This window comes from Patiria miniata, unplaced genomic scaffold (genome assembly GCF_015706575.1).
Source record: "Patiria miniata isolate m_02_andy unplaced genomic scaffold, ASM1570657v1 HiC_scaffold_3, whole genome shotgun sequence".
NCBI classification, from domain to species: Eukaryota; Metazoa; Echinodermata; class Asteroidea; order Valvatida; family Asterinidae; genus Patiria; species Patiria miniata.
The window spans coordinates 43,355,711-43,371,893 of NW_024037069.1; the positions used below are offsets into that span (position 1 = coordinate 43,355,711).

At 40.2% G+C, this 16,183-nt stretch overlaps 1 protein-coding gene across 1 annotated transcript; it reads right to left on the bottom strand.

Annotated features, from left to right (window-relative positions):
* Window positions 1–2,294: 2,294 nt before the first annotated feature.
* Window positions 2,295–14,884, bottom strand: LOC119737063 (steroid 17-alpha-hydroxylase/17,20 lyase-like). The gene is made up of 9 exons (XM_038211136.1): window positions 14,624–14,884; window positions 11,301–11,480; window positions 10,108–10,201; window positions 9,611–9,769; window positions 8,358–8,569; window positions 7,508–7,633; window positions 6,397–6,636; window positions 5,347–5,445; window positions 2,295–3,530 (listed from the first exon to the last, which is right to left on the bottom strand). Exons 1-9 carry the CDS (start codon window positions 14,772–14,774, stop codon window positions 3,271–3,273), a joined length of 1,521 nt encoding a protein of 506 aa, XP_038067064.1. The 5' UTR covers window positions 14,775–14,884; the 3' UTR covers window positions 2,295–3,270.
* Between the last annotated feature and the right edge of the window lie 1,299 nt (window positions 14,885–16,183).

A 16,183-nucleotide genomic window follows, 5' to 3' on the forward strand; every position in this document is an offset into this window, starting at 1 on the left:
AGGGGCCGGGTTATTTTGACCATCTCTCAGCCGGTGGGGGGCGGATTCCGCCCCCCCCCCCCTAAGATCTCGGCCATCGAGTAACGAAAAATTTTGAAACTCGGCACATGCATAGAGCAACTCTTCCTAAACATACACAAGAAATGTCATGACTATAGGTCAAAGGGTTTTGGAATTATGGCTAATTAATTATTCATATGTACGAATGGCAATTTTTTTTAGAGGCTATCACGGAAAATGTTGAGGGGGGGGGGCGGATTCCGCCCCCCGGCCCCTTTAGGGTTAATAAAAGGGCCAAACTAAGGTTTTGTTTTTTTAATATTATGGTTCGTGATTGGTTTGGTTTGTTTGTGTTACAGAATGTGGATGTCGCAGTAGTTAATTGCAGCCAGAAGATTTATACAGAACATCATTCGTCTACATAATTGAATGAAGTTTTGGAAACGCTTCGTTGAAAGGAAAGTGATCTATTCCGGGAGCATGAATCTAAGCAATTTTTTTAACATAAAGGTTATTATTTAACCTTTCATACTTTTGCTGCTTAATATTTTGGTTTTATACTGCCCGGCTCAGATCAAAAAGAGCATTACGTCTGTTCTTCGTTTTTACGTTTTGTGCTTCGTTTCTCTCTTTTTAAATGTTGATTTAGTACTCCAGTCTTGCTACAATTCTAAAGTCAATGCAGATAACAAAAAGAATATAAATGGAGTGAACTGCAAAAAGTTAAATTCAGTTGCTATGATTTGTTTTAGTTAATATTGCAAAACATGTGAAAAACTTTTTAAAAAAAAGACACAGACTGCAAGGATAGTGACACCAGACATGAAACACATTCTGAATGATTTATCAATGATTCCCTTTAACAAACTGCAAATGTTTTATATTGATTTTCCACGTCGTCTATATTAAATGGAAAAAAAATCCAAATAAATGTGCATGTAGATTCTAAATTAAATTTAATAAAAACTATTTATTACTGAATGCATGAACCACCTGCCACAGTCTGCCTCGGAATGTAACGGGAAAATGCTCTGCCTTAAACCCAAGGGCGACTACTGATTACCGATAAAATGAATGTATTTCTATTTTTTTTAGCCGTCACTGTTATCACCTTTGATCTACATCCTTCACTAATGCCAGACTTATCTTGAAATAGAGATACCTCTTTTATTGTCAGTTCTCGCACTATTTCATTTATGCACCTATCCTTTGAAGTAAAACTAAAAACAAAAACACTAATTGAGAACAAATAATCTGTCTTCTGATTTTTTTTGCCCTTACTGGAAAAAGGTCGACACTTTTGAAACGACTATATTTTCAAGAGGTACACATGCAGTGCCAAGAATTGTTTTCTGAAAGTCGACATCATATAACCACAACATCATATTCATCGACAGTTATGAAGTGCTCCCTACGGCCCCGACTAAGTCTATATAATTGTAAGCAACTATTTCGCATGCAATTAAGGATTGCTGCATCCAATGTTCGCAACCCAATGTACAGGGTGAGACAGAATTATCTGGACCAAAATTAAAGAAAATATCAAAAATATGTAGCAGTTATCAAAACGAGTGCAATTGAGATGTTATACCTAGAGTTTATTTCTCTGGATCTTTTCTGAACCATTCTCTTAGTTTGAGAATTTATTCGCCCATGGTGTTTCCGCAAACCTTACATTTATTCGTATCTCCACCATGCAATCTCACTTGCAATTGAGATATGTTATAGGCAAGTATTTTGGAAATAATTTGGTTCAAGTTGTATGTATAACCATTGCACCATTTTGAAGAAAAGCGCACGCTAACAAACGCTCTTACCACGATTCCACAGTTCAACAAATTTATTGAAATCGCGCACTGATGTGACTTTGTTTAAAATGCACCCTTTTATTCTCCATCTCATACCCAGTTTTAGCTAAACATGTTTCATAGGTGTACATGTAGTTTCACAAGCTATGTTTGTTCTTCTGTCTCCTTATCAAGGAAATGCAGTGTTATTTGTTCTCTAGAAACCAGACTTGAAAACATATGGAAAGAATTCTAGCGTGAGTTTCTGCATCTTGAAGCTTGCTCGTAGCTATCAGGCTGCCATTGCTCCACTACAGTTTATTTGCCGATTTAGCATACTGCAATAATTTGCGGTGATTTTGTGCTGATGACTTAACTTTTGTGCAGTACATTTGACAGGAGAAAATTATAAGAGGTGAAAAGTTGAGGAACTTCGAGAAGCTTTATGAAAACGTCATGTGACCCGTGGATATTTTGAGGTCAAATGAATTGATGAAGAGGACAGGCTTAAACTCTTAAAGATGTGAGTTTATTCTGGAAAAATGAAGAGATAAAGGAGGGAGAATTACTTGACTGCTCTGACTGACTGCAGAATGAATTATAAATATATACAAATTTCATTTAACAAATGTACAATGATCATGTAAACTTTGTAAAATTCGTCATAAGGCCGGGCTTTCGTTCTTATTAAATCGGCAAAGAGAAGTAGCATAAGGCAATGTAAAATTCACGATTTCAACCAAACAGATTAATTTACACCAAAAAGATAAGTGGTGACTAAGGGATGGCTCAAGTCTATGGTTTACGTCATCCAGAAACGAGCTATCAGAATTTGCAGTCTCTCTCAACCTCGTGATCACACCGCACCTCTCTTTGCTAAATTAAACACTCTTTCTCTATGTGACATTAATAATAATCTTCAAACTGGAGTATTTATGTATAAACATACTAATAATATACTTCCTCTCACATTTTCCTATTGTTTCACGTCCGTTAGCGGCACTCACCACCACTGCACTAGATCTTAAAAAAACTGTACATCTTTCTCGATTAACACCCTTCGCTAGGACTGTACAAACTATTGACTACTTTTCGCTTCAATATACTGCTTAATGTTCTTATTTAATTCTTCTGAATGCAGTGTTTTTATATAATATATGAAGGCCTTCCGTGACGAGCTTTTGCTTTCTTTGAATTGGCCTCCATACATTTGTTTAATTATTCTGTGTCCATTTTCTCTGCACTGTATGGAATTAAATGTCTATTGAATTGAAATCGAAAGAGAGAACAATAAATTCGTAGTCGCGAATCAGAACAGATCGCGTTCAATGAAGAAATACTTTCAATTACACCGTTACTATCCTAAACTACTTGGAGCTCAGCTTTTTCACTTAGCTGTAAATCAAGTCAGAAACTCAACCAATAGGTGGACACTGACAAAATGTAATTGTTTCGCCAAATATGATTTTGGAAGTGTTTTCTCTCACTTCTTTGAGACGATAACTTCGAACGGTTTGGGCTCGTTGGCAAACGACCCCAGATCCATGTTCAGTTGCAGGAGCGACTCGCTCTCCCTGCCGGGCACCTTGGCGAAGGAGTAGCGGCCGAAGAGCCAGCAGAACAAGAGGAAGATCTCACCCTTGGCGAAGTTCTCTCCGATACAGGAGCGACGGCCGATGCTGAAGGGCACGAAGCTGGCCGGGGGCTTGATCATTAGAGTCCCGCTCTCGTCCAAAAAACGCTCTGTAATCATATGCGTTTCAAGACTTTGTTCGGTTTCCAATAATACAATAATAATACCACTCAAAACGTCACATGTGCAAGTTAAAGCACAGTGAATGTTATACTATTCGAGAAAATAGTGAAAAAGCAGGCACAACCTTTTGATATTTTTATCTCAAACAATGAGTCAACTGACTGATAGTTGGTAATCACCGACATTTCTTGATTATTTTCTTCTAAATGACAGCAAACCAGACGGAATAATTTCATGGGATATTTGACACCAGCACGATATGTAATCCAATTTAGCTTTCTGATAATTCAGTAGGTTACTTTTGGGATAAATGCAAATGACCCTGACACTAAAAATGGACGTGATTTAATGTGCAGAAGGGTTGGGTGGCAGATTCGAATCTAATATAGCAGACTACGGAGTGTATAACAGTTATCCTTACGTGTAGTTCACTTAACAGCTAATAAGCCATTTGCGAGTGACCTATACCCTTTGGGATTAAATTTGGAGAAAAAAATCCCTCTGGTACGCTGACTTGCTTAGAATACTGGCACATTTTTAACTTTGAATTCTCCAGACCAAAGACACTGTTGCTAACCACTTGACTCGGGGCAAGCTCTTGCATAGTTACGTAAGAGACACTCAGCACCAATACATTGTTCGCAATGGGTGAGAATGGCACAAAGACACCAGACCATTCCGGAGCTGGGGTTGCTTGCATAAGGCTTACCCGAATCTCGCCATATAATAGTAACGGTTTCCTTGTACTTGGTACTTGGTACTTGTTTGGTTTCCTCCTGAAACATCCTCTAGGGATCTTGACTAGGAGGTCACGGGGAGGTGTCGGCACCTAGGTCTCGGTCATGATGTGGTTGCAGTAGTTGTCCCTAAAGGTCTTGTGCGTCAAAGAGTCAGTGATGTGTTGGGGCATGTCATTCCATAATTTAATTGTCCTTGGAAAAAATGAGTTCTTGAATACAGTTGAGGATGTTTGCACTATGTTAAATTGGTTGTTGTTCCCCCTCCTGGATCTCTGTGTGTTTGGTTGAAGATAGTCTGAAGCATCAATGTCAATTGTGTGAGTGATGATCTTGTACAGTTGAGTCATCTGGTGGGTTTCCCTTCTATCAGTTAACTTCTCCCATCCAAGAGACGATAACATGTTGGAGACACTACTCTGTCTGGCGTAACCTCCATGAACGAAGCGTGCAGCTCTGCACTGAATATTCTCTATCGCAGACTGATGACTGATTGTATAAGGGTTCCATGCTGCTACACCATGTTGCTCACAAGTGTGAAATATAACCTTTCCTTTACATTTTTAGAGCTCATGTAGAAATTTCGTCTGATGAAGTCGAGGACTCTCGTTGCCTTGGTAACAGCATGCTGCGTCTAATTTTCCCATCCCAAGTCATGTTGGATTTGTATGTCCAGGTACGTGAATTCCTTAGTTGCTACAAGACCCACTCCATCCATCTCATAGGCAGGTTCACCAGGGTTGCGTTTTTGAGAGACTGGCATCGATTTACATTTGCTCGCATTAAATCGCATACCCCACATAGTAGCCAATGAGGTTGTCTAGGTCAGCCTGCAGCAATTTCTCATCTTCATTGGTGTTGATCTGATGATATATGAGGCAGTCGTCGGCAAATAGCAACGGAGTGGTCAGGAGAATGCAAAGTTAAAACGTGCAAAGCATTAGGGTCAGCATTCCAGATTTTATTCAAATAACTCGCAAATGGCTTATTCGTACTCAAGTGTTTTATGTGGCATTTTTATCGCACAACCCCTAGCGAGTTATTCAGATTCGGAAGTTCCCTTTACCTGGTTTGAACTGGTGCGGTTCGTCCCAATGACGCTGGTCAAAATGCACTGCCTTTATGTTGAGCAAAACCATTGTATCCTTAGGGATCGTGAAACCACCTACCAAAAGAACAAAAAGATTAGACTTCCCTATTATAGATCATTAAAGGAAGACTAAAGTGTACCCAAACCTTTAAAATGTTCGATTTTCCTGTATTTATAGCTGGATGTAAAATCGGGTTTTTTTTGTCTTCAAGTATTGGGTGCACATGCAGGCACCAGACTATTCCTCATTTGCATACGTGTTCATAAAATCTTGTACATGCAAATGATCCAATACCAGGGTGAGAGAGCAAGTAGTGTGGGCGCGTACTGCTCGACACCCTGGGGACGAAGTTCCCTGTGTGGATAATTGCCTGGTTGACAAAAACTGTATTTAGATTGTAACCACAATTCTAAACACTTCCTTCCTATCAGTTTAAAAACATATTTACATGTTGCAGGCTGAACATTCTTAGCATGAGGTGATTATCAATAAATCGTTTAGAATTGTGTTTACTCGCTAAAGACATTATTTTTTTTTAAGGGCAGGCAAATATCCTCGAAGAGGCAATTAGGCTACCTTTAGCTTTGTCCCAATGCCTAAAATTGAGAACTTAGTCCAAGGGTCAATTTGACCTTTCTCGGAAAATTACTCGTAAATCTGTCAAAATATTTCAGATTTGGACGTTTGATGTCTCATTTTAAAGTGGAAAGACATATATTTCAAGCATACCTATATTAACTATGTTGGTTACACATTGTGCGTCTGGCATTCCTTTATACGATGTTTGCATTTTTTGACACACACTGTACTTGGAAATGTAAACAAACGGGTTTTTCAACATCCTTTCCGTAATGTAGGGCGCGGGACTAAAACGGATTTGCTTTGACCCGGATTATTTTGACGCAACATTTTAGTGATCTCCGGACGAACGTGAACCTTTCAGTTATCGAGTAATTGAAATTCGGATTTCAAATCAACAGCGCTGGTTGTTATTATTAATCGATTACCGTTTATCGAATACTCACGAAAGGTTGTGTCTTTGGTGACCGATTTGGGCAACCCGATGATCGACACCGATCCGTAACGGTTGACCTCCATCAAAGTAGCCTCGGTATAGGGCATAGAGCCTCGGTCTGAAAGACTCGGCAGGCGGTCTTGACCTATGACCTCGTCTATCTCCTTGGTAACACGCTCCAGGATTTCAGGATGTTCAATCATGATTGCAATGGCCCAGTAGAGCGTGGGAATAGTCGTACCAGTACCAGCTGTTTTGGAAAACAATTACACAATATAGACCATGATACAAACCCACGGCAAATCGTTTGACAGGTCAATGAACTTTCAGTTTTTTGGATGAGATGATGCATATAGTTGTAGCAAGATTCGACTAGATCTATAGGCCTACATTGAAAAAATTGCCTGGATTAAATTTACCCAAGAAAGGGTGAAACCTGCAACTACCCAAAATCGGGTTGTTATATAACCAAGTGATTGGGTTAGAATTTCCGTTAAGTTCAAGCAAAAGTTGTAGTCATACATGACCAAGTTAAATGCGTTCTTGTATGACCGCAGCTGCAGTGTTCATCCTTTCTTGGGTAAAATTAACCCGGGCAATTTTCCAGTGTACTAGACAGTACACATTATTTGACCGGATTTTTTTGGGGTGATGTATTGTTTAATTTTTGATGCTGCTGATGTTTAAATTTTCTGTAAAAGTTTTATAATGACTCCTTCTTTGAATACTTTTTTCCCACTGAACCTCAACTTTATAGCCTTTCCCCCACGTTTTTACATTTCGGACTATCCGATTTCAAATTTCTGACAAGTAGCACATTATTCTATCAGCACATGGACTTACATTCGTTTATGGCCCATATTCACAAGATGGTCATTTTAGATCGTGTTCATTGGGAAGCTATCCGACTACTGAATGTTTTTGTCGTGTTTGCCAGTTCCTAAATCTTCTCCATTTGGGCACACAAAACGTAAACTGGACAATATCTTTAATAACCTCGGCTGCATCCATCATCTTCAAACTCTTCTTTAGATTAACGAACATGACTGTATGACTCATTTCGCTCGCGCTTCTTTGTGACCAAAGCGACTGGTTTTTACATCCATATGGCTAGTCTTTACCTCCAAACATATCGTTCACCGTTTGAATGACCCTCACGTCCGTCAGAAACTCGGCCTTGGATCCCGTCTCCTCTGCATCCTCTTTCTGGGCGGCGATCAGAGAATCAAACAAATCTCGAATGTTGTCTTGTTAACAGACAAAAAGAAAGAAAGGAATTGAGGGAACCAATTTTGAACTCGTACAAGGCAGGTAGATACATGCATGCCGTTGTCGAAACATTCTTGCAAGACCATACCCTTATATGATTGAATGGAAGTTTCTAATTTCGTGCTATCTGTTGATGTTGTTTTGAAGGCTATTTAAAAAAAATAGTTTTGTGTTCCCACGCAACTTTGTGTTAGCACTTAAACGGACGCAAGTACATTTTTGTGAGCAAAAACCTACGGTTGTTGTGGAAAATCAGATCTAAGGAATTTTGAGCACGTATGTTATGTCTGCGATAAGGGCTGATAATACAAACAAAATTCAAACCTAACTTTTAATGTGTCAAATTTGCGGCATAGGTTCGAGTCAGGGGAGATAATTAGGGGCGCATGGATCTTACTTTCTATTATGTTCCAACCCACACACATGAAATTAATGAAAACAGGTGCAGATTCATACAATATTATACAGATTATAACTGTTAATAAAGAGTATAAACGTACTTCAATTGTTTAATTATTCACGTAAAATTTGACCATGAGGAATTACCCAAAATACGAGGGCGGTTTTTCCATTTTGATATAAAAGTAATTGGTAAATACATTGAGTTTGTAAAAACCAAAAACATAGTTCCCCCAATTGTGTCAACCATTACTCTGAAAGGGCTACTAATTTGCTCATTTTTAAGGTGCTGTATGTCCATACTTGGATCGAAAGTGTCGCGATGGCCTTTGAACTCTTTGTAGACGAATTCCAAGCTCTTGTCGACCAACTCCTTCCATTGTTTCTCCCGTGACGTCAGAGGCAGGCACTTGAGACTGTGGATGAAGTCGCGGGGAAGCCCGCCCCCAAGGACTTGCTGCCCTTCCTTGTTGAGTGCAAACCATTCGGTCAGGAGGGGGTCGTCGAAATCGTAACTGTATGACAAAAAAGGGGGAGGGTGCAAGTATTACTACACCTCATAAATATTCATGATCAAATTGGAGCGCGTCATTGGCCGATTCCACCGCGCGTCCGGGAAGTACGCGCCCAGGTGACGTCATCCCGGTGATTATCCAGCTCGCCGCCGTGCGGTATTTTTTTTTTGGTTGCACCAAACATTCCCTTGGAAACTGCCTCGTAGAACATGCAGTCTGTAGCATGTAATCTTTACGGAACCAGCCTTTTGTTGTAGTCCTTGGCCTTGTAACTACTGCAGTAAACAAACATTAAAGATTGTTGGCACCAGACTATTTCATTGACTGACGAAGATCTTGAATATCTTGTGCTGAATAAAGATGCAAACTCCACCAAGAACGTTATCGACAAGGCAGTGAGGCCACTAAAAAGGCAGTGAAGCTGCTAAGTATTTATGAGGTGAAGTAAAACTAATACGGCATGGTTTGTTTCTGACAAATAGTTGGAATTACTGGTTCCTTGGTGTAGGTCAGCTTGACTACCTCCCTCGGCAGAAGCTGACCTTCACCTCGGGACCATTACTTCCCACTAATTCCCATCAAACTATGCTGTATTTGTAAAATACTGACCTTTCGTATAAAAATAATAATAATTCAAACACTTCAATAATTCTTTCTTTAAGTAGGAAATAAGGCCCAAGTACAAACGTGCAGTGACATGTGCGGAAAGGAAATCTCTCTTTGTAATGAATTCGCGTACCAATGGAAACTCAATGTTTTGGACAGTATGTTTTACTGATCTTCGGGAGTCTCTCATATTGGCTCCCCTTACGTATTAAAGCAGACCCCAAAGAATCACAAATTCCAACTTCCCCCCAAAAGGAGAAAGTGGTTAAAGAACAAATGATGAACGTAATGATTTTGTTAGGGTTTCTAAACTTTGTGAGGCAATGACGGTGGTCTCGGGTTCCTTTTTTTCAGAAAGACAGACAGACAGACAGACAGAAAAGCACCAAGCCAGACAAACAAAACGACACAAGATCACCGTGCTGTTAATACTACCTCTTTCCATAGCACATGTTGGCCAGCACGATGTAGACGAATCGATCGATGACGTTTTTAAGATCCAAGGCTTTGCCCACCGACTGGTCTAGTACCTTGGCTACGCCGGGAAGAACACCATGCACGAGCTTGTCAAGCTTATCGCCACTTGCAAAATGTCTAAAGAATAAATGAAACAAAGCTGCACATTATACCAATGATCACAAATATAGTTGGAAATACAATTAGCAATATTTGAATGTAGGTTTCTTAATTAATTAGCACTTTCATTAAAAAGACTAGCCTAAAACAATTCACTTCGACTACAGCACCGCTGCAGTGGCGTAACTTGTTTTTGGGGGCGGGGCGGGGCACGCCCCTCCCAAATGTCCTTCCCCCACTCCCCGGTGCCCCTTAACACATTAAATTGAACAAAAACATATAGATCAATTTACTTCATTGTCCCTACCTCCCCCCACCCCCCGAAAAATGTGTACACCTCAGGTGCATTTTCTAACCTGAGTGCGGCGTTGCCGATTTTCCGATGGATTTGCCAATCAGGACCGTAGTCAGTAAACGCGATGTCATTAAATCCCTCTGTCAAAATTTGTGCTGTTGGAATAAAATGCAAGTCAGAAACAAAGTTTGATAAGCCCAAGATGCCATGAAGTAGTCCATGGAATTGACCTTCTATGATATGCGAGCAAATTCAGCGATGAATTATGCAAAACAAGACTGCGTCTTGACCTCGAGATTCTGACCATTCACCGCGTCTTCCGTAACCCGTTGTTGTATTGCAAAAACAAGTCAGCCAAATTGACCAATCAACAGCCTAGTCCACATTTCTGATCGGAGTGACGTCACAAGTTTGAAAGTCGACTACGATTGATTGACGTGCAGAGTGGCAAAAATTTGCATTGCTCAGATATATCACACGTTGGATACGGAGAGCGCTTAGTTGGACAACGGCTGATACTCAGACTAGCCACGAAGCGGCTATATATTCCAGAGTGTATTCGCCTTTATCGTGCACTTCCACTCAGCGCGGATACGGATAGGTGTATTTCAGTATTTCAGACTCCATGGGCCCATCTTTGTCTAAAGGTAAATATTGAAAGAACCCATTAAATATTGAAGTAAAATTAGGTTAGCCAAGTTGGTTGTGCATATCTGTAGATGTGACGATTTTCAGGTCAGGACAAAAACAGCACATACAAAACTATCACGTGCACTTGAACATTGTTCATGCAATCAAAAGCAAGATGGAAATACTAGTTCAGTCTAAAGGTTTCGCAATTCTGTGCTAACTTCAGAGCAAGAACCTTTCCTTCATCTCGTTAGTATGTATGACTTTGCACCCTTAGGCTGGATTGCTCATCCAGGGAAAAATCGTCAAATCTTTATCCTCGTACCCGCAGTTGTAATACCAAGTACTGGCTAGTAATAGGTAATGAGAATCGGTCATTCATTTTCGTCTGAATTTGAATGCACGTCTTTATTCCCATTTCAATTCAACGAAACTGCAATCGTTTTCATTAACCGTGCATTCGGTTTTGAGAAACATTACAATGAAACGCGTGTTCAGAGCGCGCGATTCTCAAATTCAGACGAAAATGAATGACCGATTTTCAGAACTGAATGAACATTTTAGGAAATTGACCGAGAAAACCTATATTATTGCGTGTGTTAATCTTTTTTATTCTTTCATTACTTGTGTAGAGATTGGGGCGTCCTGCGAAGGCGATTGGTTGCTTGATGAGAGCCTCACGGATGTCTTCAATATCGTTCAGAACGATCACCCAGAAGCTGCCGAGTTTCAAGGAAAATATGCGGCCATACTGCTCCGCTAGACGCCCGAAGATGTGGTAGATCGGTTCAGACGACCTAAAAGCTTAAAAAAAAAAAAGGAGACACAGGAAATTAGACTTTAATAAGACGCAAATCGATGTAAGACTAAATTTGATAATTAATTTTGTAATAGCGCCCTCGATACCATCATACCACCACGACGGCTGGAACGTTTTTCTTCTGCATGCTGGTGAAGTTATTTACGCATGCGTGAAACATGTCACGTGACTGAAGTTACATATGAATATTTTTGAAATAACGTTATAGATGGCCCATCTCTGTCATAGTCTGGTTCCCAGACCAAAATATTCTGACTATTCCTGAATGAATCTTAGGTCAGGTAGCCTCCGGTAATACATTGTATTACAATTTACGTCACGTGACTAAAACGGGAGCAATTCCTCCTTTTTTCGAAAATGTCCGAAGTTTGCCGAGTTTATTTCGCTGACAATCGGATAGCGCCTGAGTATTTCCGAGTATAATATAGGTTTAATTAACTGCTAATTGCTTATTAATTTTTTTTTTTTAATTAGTTGATAATTAATATTCATTGCTTTCAATAAGAAAACTTGAAATTCAAAGGCGATATTGTGCATCAAGTATACTCGGATCGTATGGGTGATTTTTGAATTGGACGACCGTTACCGAGATTTTCCAAAACTCGGTCTTCATTCGGCTCCGCCTGCTAACTGTGCTATTTGAGTGCCTAATTCTGAAGATTCCAGATCAACATTACTCAATGTTATCTTACAGAAATATCAAACTATATTATCATAACTGTATGATATTACGAAGCAAGTGATTTATTTACAAATTTGATCAGAACATTAAAAGCTGTTAGTGATAAAGCAAAATCGAAAACGAAGCTAAGCTTTAAAAAAGGGCCGTCAATGTTGTCATGTTTATTTTCAGCCAAGGAGGCTGCCTGACCTACAATTTAGACGTGAGCGTCGGGAATAATTGTCATGTCTAGGGAACCAGACTAATCTCTGTCAGGGATCGTGGCAGCATGGTGGCCTGCTACGCTTGGTCACTGGTCACAATGGTCGCAGTGCTGCAGATACGTTGCCGGCCTCGACCGAGTACCAACAATTATTTCTTGTTTTTCCTAGTTTATTAATAGCCCTGGGGGATTTTTTTCAACGGAAGTACGAGAACCATTCCGTTACGAAGTGACGCATGCGCATTATGGTCATGGACTATAACTGGTTGCAGAAAAAAAATAATAGCAGTTGGCTTGAGCGCGCTTGCCAGAAATAGGGTTGCAGACCAGTAAATCGGTCCGAAATTGCCTACGCCCGCCAAATCACGATTTGCATGCCCTCAAAATCTTCAGTATGTGAGCATGCTGTGGGCCATGAACTGGAGGGTTTGTAAAAAAATATGGGTGGAAGCCGTGCACAGGACTGTGAGCTTGTAGTTCCGTTCAATTTGGATGAAATTGGGGCCCCTTAAAGCGCTCTATTTTTGCACTAGATTGTAGGCATCGTTTTTTTCAAAATGGCGATGGGCTTCAGGACTATGTTCAGGGGTGATCATCTTCGAATGGAAATTTCTTCTAAAAGTCATCAGTTGACCCCCCAAAAATGATGAAATAAGCTTTAATTTGATGTGTGTCTGGAACACCTTGGAGAGTTGTGAGTATTTTTCCCGAATTTCTGAAGTGGGAGCATTTACCATTGGGGTCTATGGAAGTTTGTTTACTGGTCTGTAACCATAAAGGACCGGGTGCATAATTCGGGGGGAACCAAACCCAGTCTTGAATCAAGGCTACCTCGTGATCATTGCGGGGTGCAGTGAACTAATTCAAGTGAGAATTTCTACGCGAGCTGATTACATAAAAAGTGACCCCACAGTTTCTTTTGAAAACGGAGACCGTTTGGCTTTAAAAACGGTGGAATTGTGTAAATGTAGCCAAGGATCAACTCCCTGGTTTTCGGGCTTCCATCTAAGGGCAGGCTGGATAAAATTACGGTTGAAAAAATGGGTCCTATTTGCCTGAGAAAGTGGAAGGATGCCACTTGTAAAGCGGCTACATGCAGGCTTGGGAACTATCACTTTTCGGAAGGTGATTTTGTTTTGGTGTGAATATTTTAAAATGTAATCGGCTAATCTACCCAAAATTGAAAAGAAATGAAAAGATGAAGTACAAGACAATAATTTAATTTTTGTTTGAGAAACCCCAGTGATGTCGGCTTGCATTTTATTTGGCCCTGAACTTTGTTGATTTTACACTGTTTTCAATGGGGCTTGAATTGGTTCAGTGCACCCTTGCGTGTCTAGCCAACAAAAGCAAGAGTGCGACGACCCCTCGCGTGTTGAACAACAATCAACCATTACAATGGACTGTACGATAAGCACAATGTCCTTCGATTACTAGAGTGAAAAGGTGACGTGCTGAAAACTTGTAACTTGTCACGCAATGTGCATAATATTGAACGACACCGACGAACGTTTTGGGTTTTCTAATTCCAAGTTCAAGTAGGCTCTATATGTTATTGTAATTTTGTAAAAAAAATTTTTTAAAGTTCTCTTTTCAAAGTTTGCCACAATTTATCAAGATCAAAATGAACGCATTTGGTAAATGATTTTCCACTTTTTATAATTAGTTTACAACAGGATTGACGTATGTTGTGCTCACTATAATCAAAACATTGATCATTCTGTTTATGATCTGTGATGCCACAGTCTATTCTTAAGTACGATCTGATCCAGGGGCGTAGCACAGTAATTTTTATCGGGGGGGGGGGTAATTTTTTTTGAAAAGGGCACTTGTACATCCGTTGTGAAATGTAGACAGGTTTTTTTCTCCGGAAACTTGGCCTCCGTTAAATCAAAAAGCGGAGGGGTGGGGTTGCTGGCACCATCTGTCGATGGGGCCGCTGTTCAAAACCGACAATTATGCACACAAAGGGCCAATATATGGTGCTTTTCAGGGCGATACATGTGCGAAATTCTGAAAAAGGCACCCAAAACGGCAGATGCCACAAAAAGGGCACCACTTCTTTTTTGAAAAGGGCACTTGTTCAGAACCACTTTTTTCCAACTTCCTAAAGATATATTATTAAGCGATCGTTAATGATAATTACATCGTTATCAATAAAGCATATCATCTTTACCACTAGTGCTTTGTTAAAAAAAAATTGTCGAGACTAAAATATGATTATGGTGGTTGACTTAACTTACTGAGTACATTTCCGATGATAGGGAGTGCAGGGGGTCCTGGAGGGAACCCAGTCGGCCTCCGTGTGTTCTGATACAGAAGAATAACCACCAAAGTGACTAGAAAGAGCAACAATGTGCCCGCGTTTTCGGTAATCAGCTCAGCAACAGCCATGTTGAGTCTCTTAACTTCAGTCTGCTTTTTAGCAAGCCAATTGTCGCATACAACCACTATCAACAGGAATTATCACTGCACTAAATGCGACCTATCGTCCTTGAAACGGTGTCGTGTGAAATTTGGACTCCTGCGTACGGTGGCCGTGGAGGGACATCAACTATTAACTTTACTTTACAACCGCAATTTTACAGGGCATGAATTGCTTTCACAAATTTCGCAATTTTGTTGTGACATACTTTACTCGCCTTCACCCGCTGTGACCCTTGTTTGAATCCCTCCTGGACCAACAACATGTGGATTGAGGCTGATTCCGTCGGTTATTCCCAGAATATTCTTCCTCCCACCTTTATAACTGTCATTTCTTCTCATTGTCTGCTCTCTACAGCTTTCTTCAGGCTTGTGATCTATTGCCTAGGGCGCTTTTGATGATTCTTTGGCTTCATTACCAGAGATAAATAAATAATAATGAAAACTATCGTGATTTTCTCTTCGCAAAGCGCCTTACATGACGAAGGGACAGAAAGTTGTGATACTTCAACTATAACTGGAAGCTAGCAAGAGGAATAGCAGAAAAGCAGATTTTACGTTGTTGTAACATGCATTTTTTCACTTTTCTACTTTCTACTACCTGAAATGCAGGTTGAACGTTTTCTGAAAATGCATTTTTCCACTTTTTTTGCTTTTCCGCTACCAGAAAAGCAGATTATACTTTTCCTCCGTATGCTGCCGGCCGAAAAGTGGCCATCTGCTTTTATCCATTCTGAAAAGCAGAAAATGGATTGAACATTTTGGCAACAACTGTGCATTCTACTTTTCTGCTTTTTGGATACCGGAAAAGCAGATTTTACTTAGGTGGCCGAAATGTGGCCATCTGCTTTTTGCCTTTCAGAAAAGCAGAAAAGTGGATCAAACGTTTGACAAGTGTGCATTCTTGTTTTCTGCTTTATGGATACCGGAAAAGCAGATTTTACTTTGGCGTATAGGCTGCCGAAAAATGGCCATTTACTTTTTTGCTTTCAACAGACAGTGAACGTCGCGCGTCCGATGTTTGCCTGAAGTCAGAAGAGTTTCCGTTGAAATCCCACAAAGAAGGCATGCGTGAAGACCTTCCAATAGACTTCCAGGGAAACATCGGAATCTTTTCATTAATTCTTTATTTTTTGTCACCACATTATCTCGTATAACCATAGTTTGTACATTATTTTGTTAAAACATATTGAAGATACATAATTATGGTAGGGGATCCCCAAAAAGCACTGCTTGTCGAGTAGGGATCCCCTGACATGAATTTTTCATTACAAAACAATCATTATACGTGTATAAGGGGCGCGGCTACCTTGCAAGCAGCGACAGACCAAATTAAACCAATGAGAAACGACACATTTGCGTGTACTGTACTGATGGGA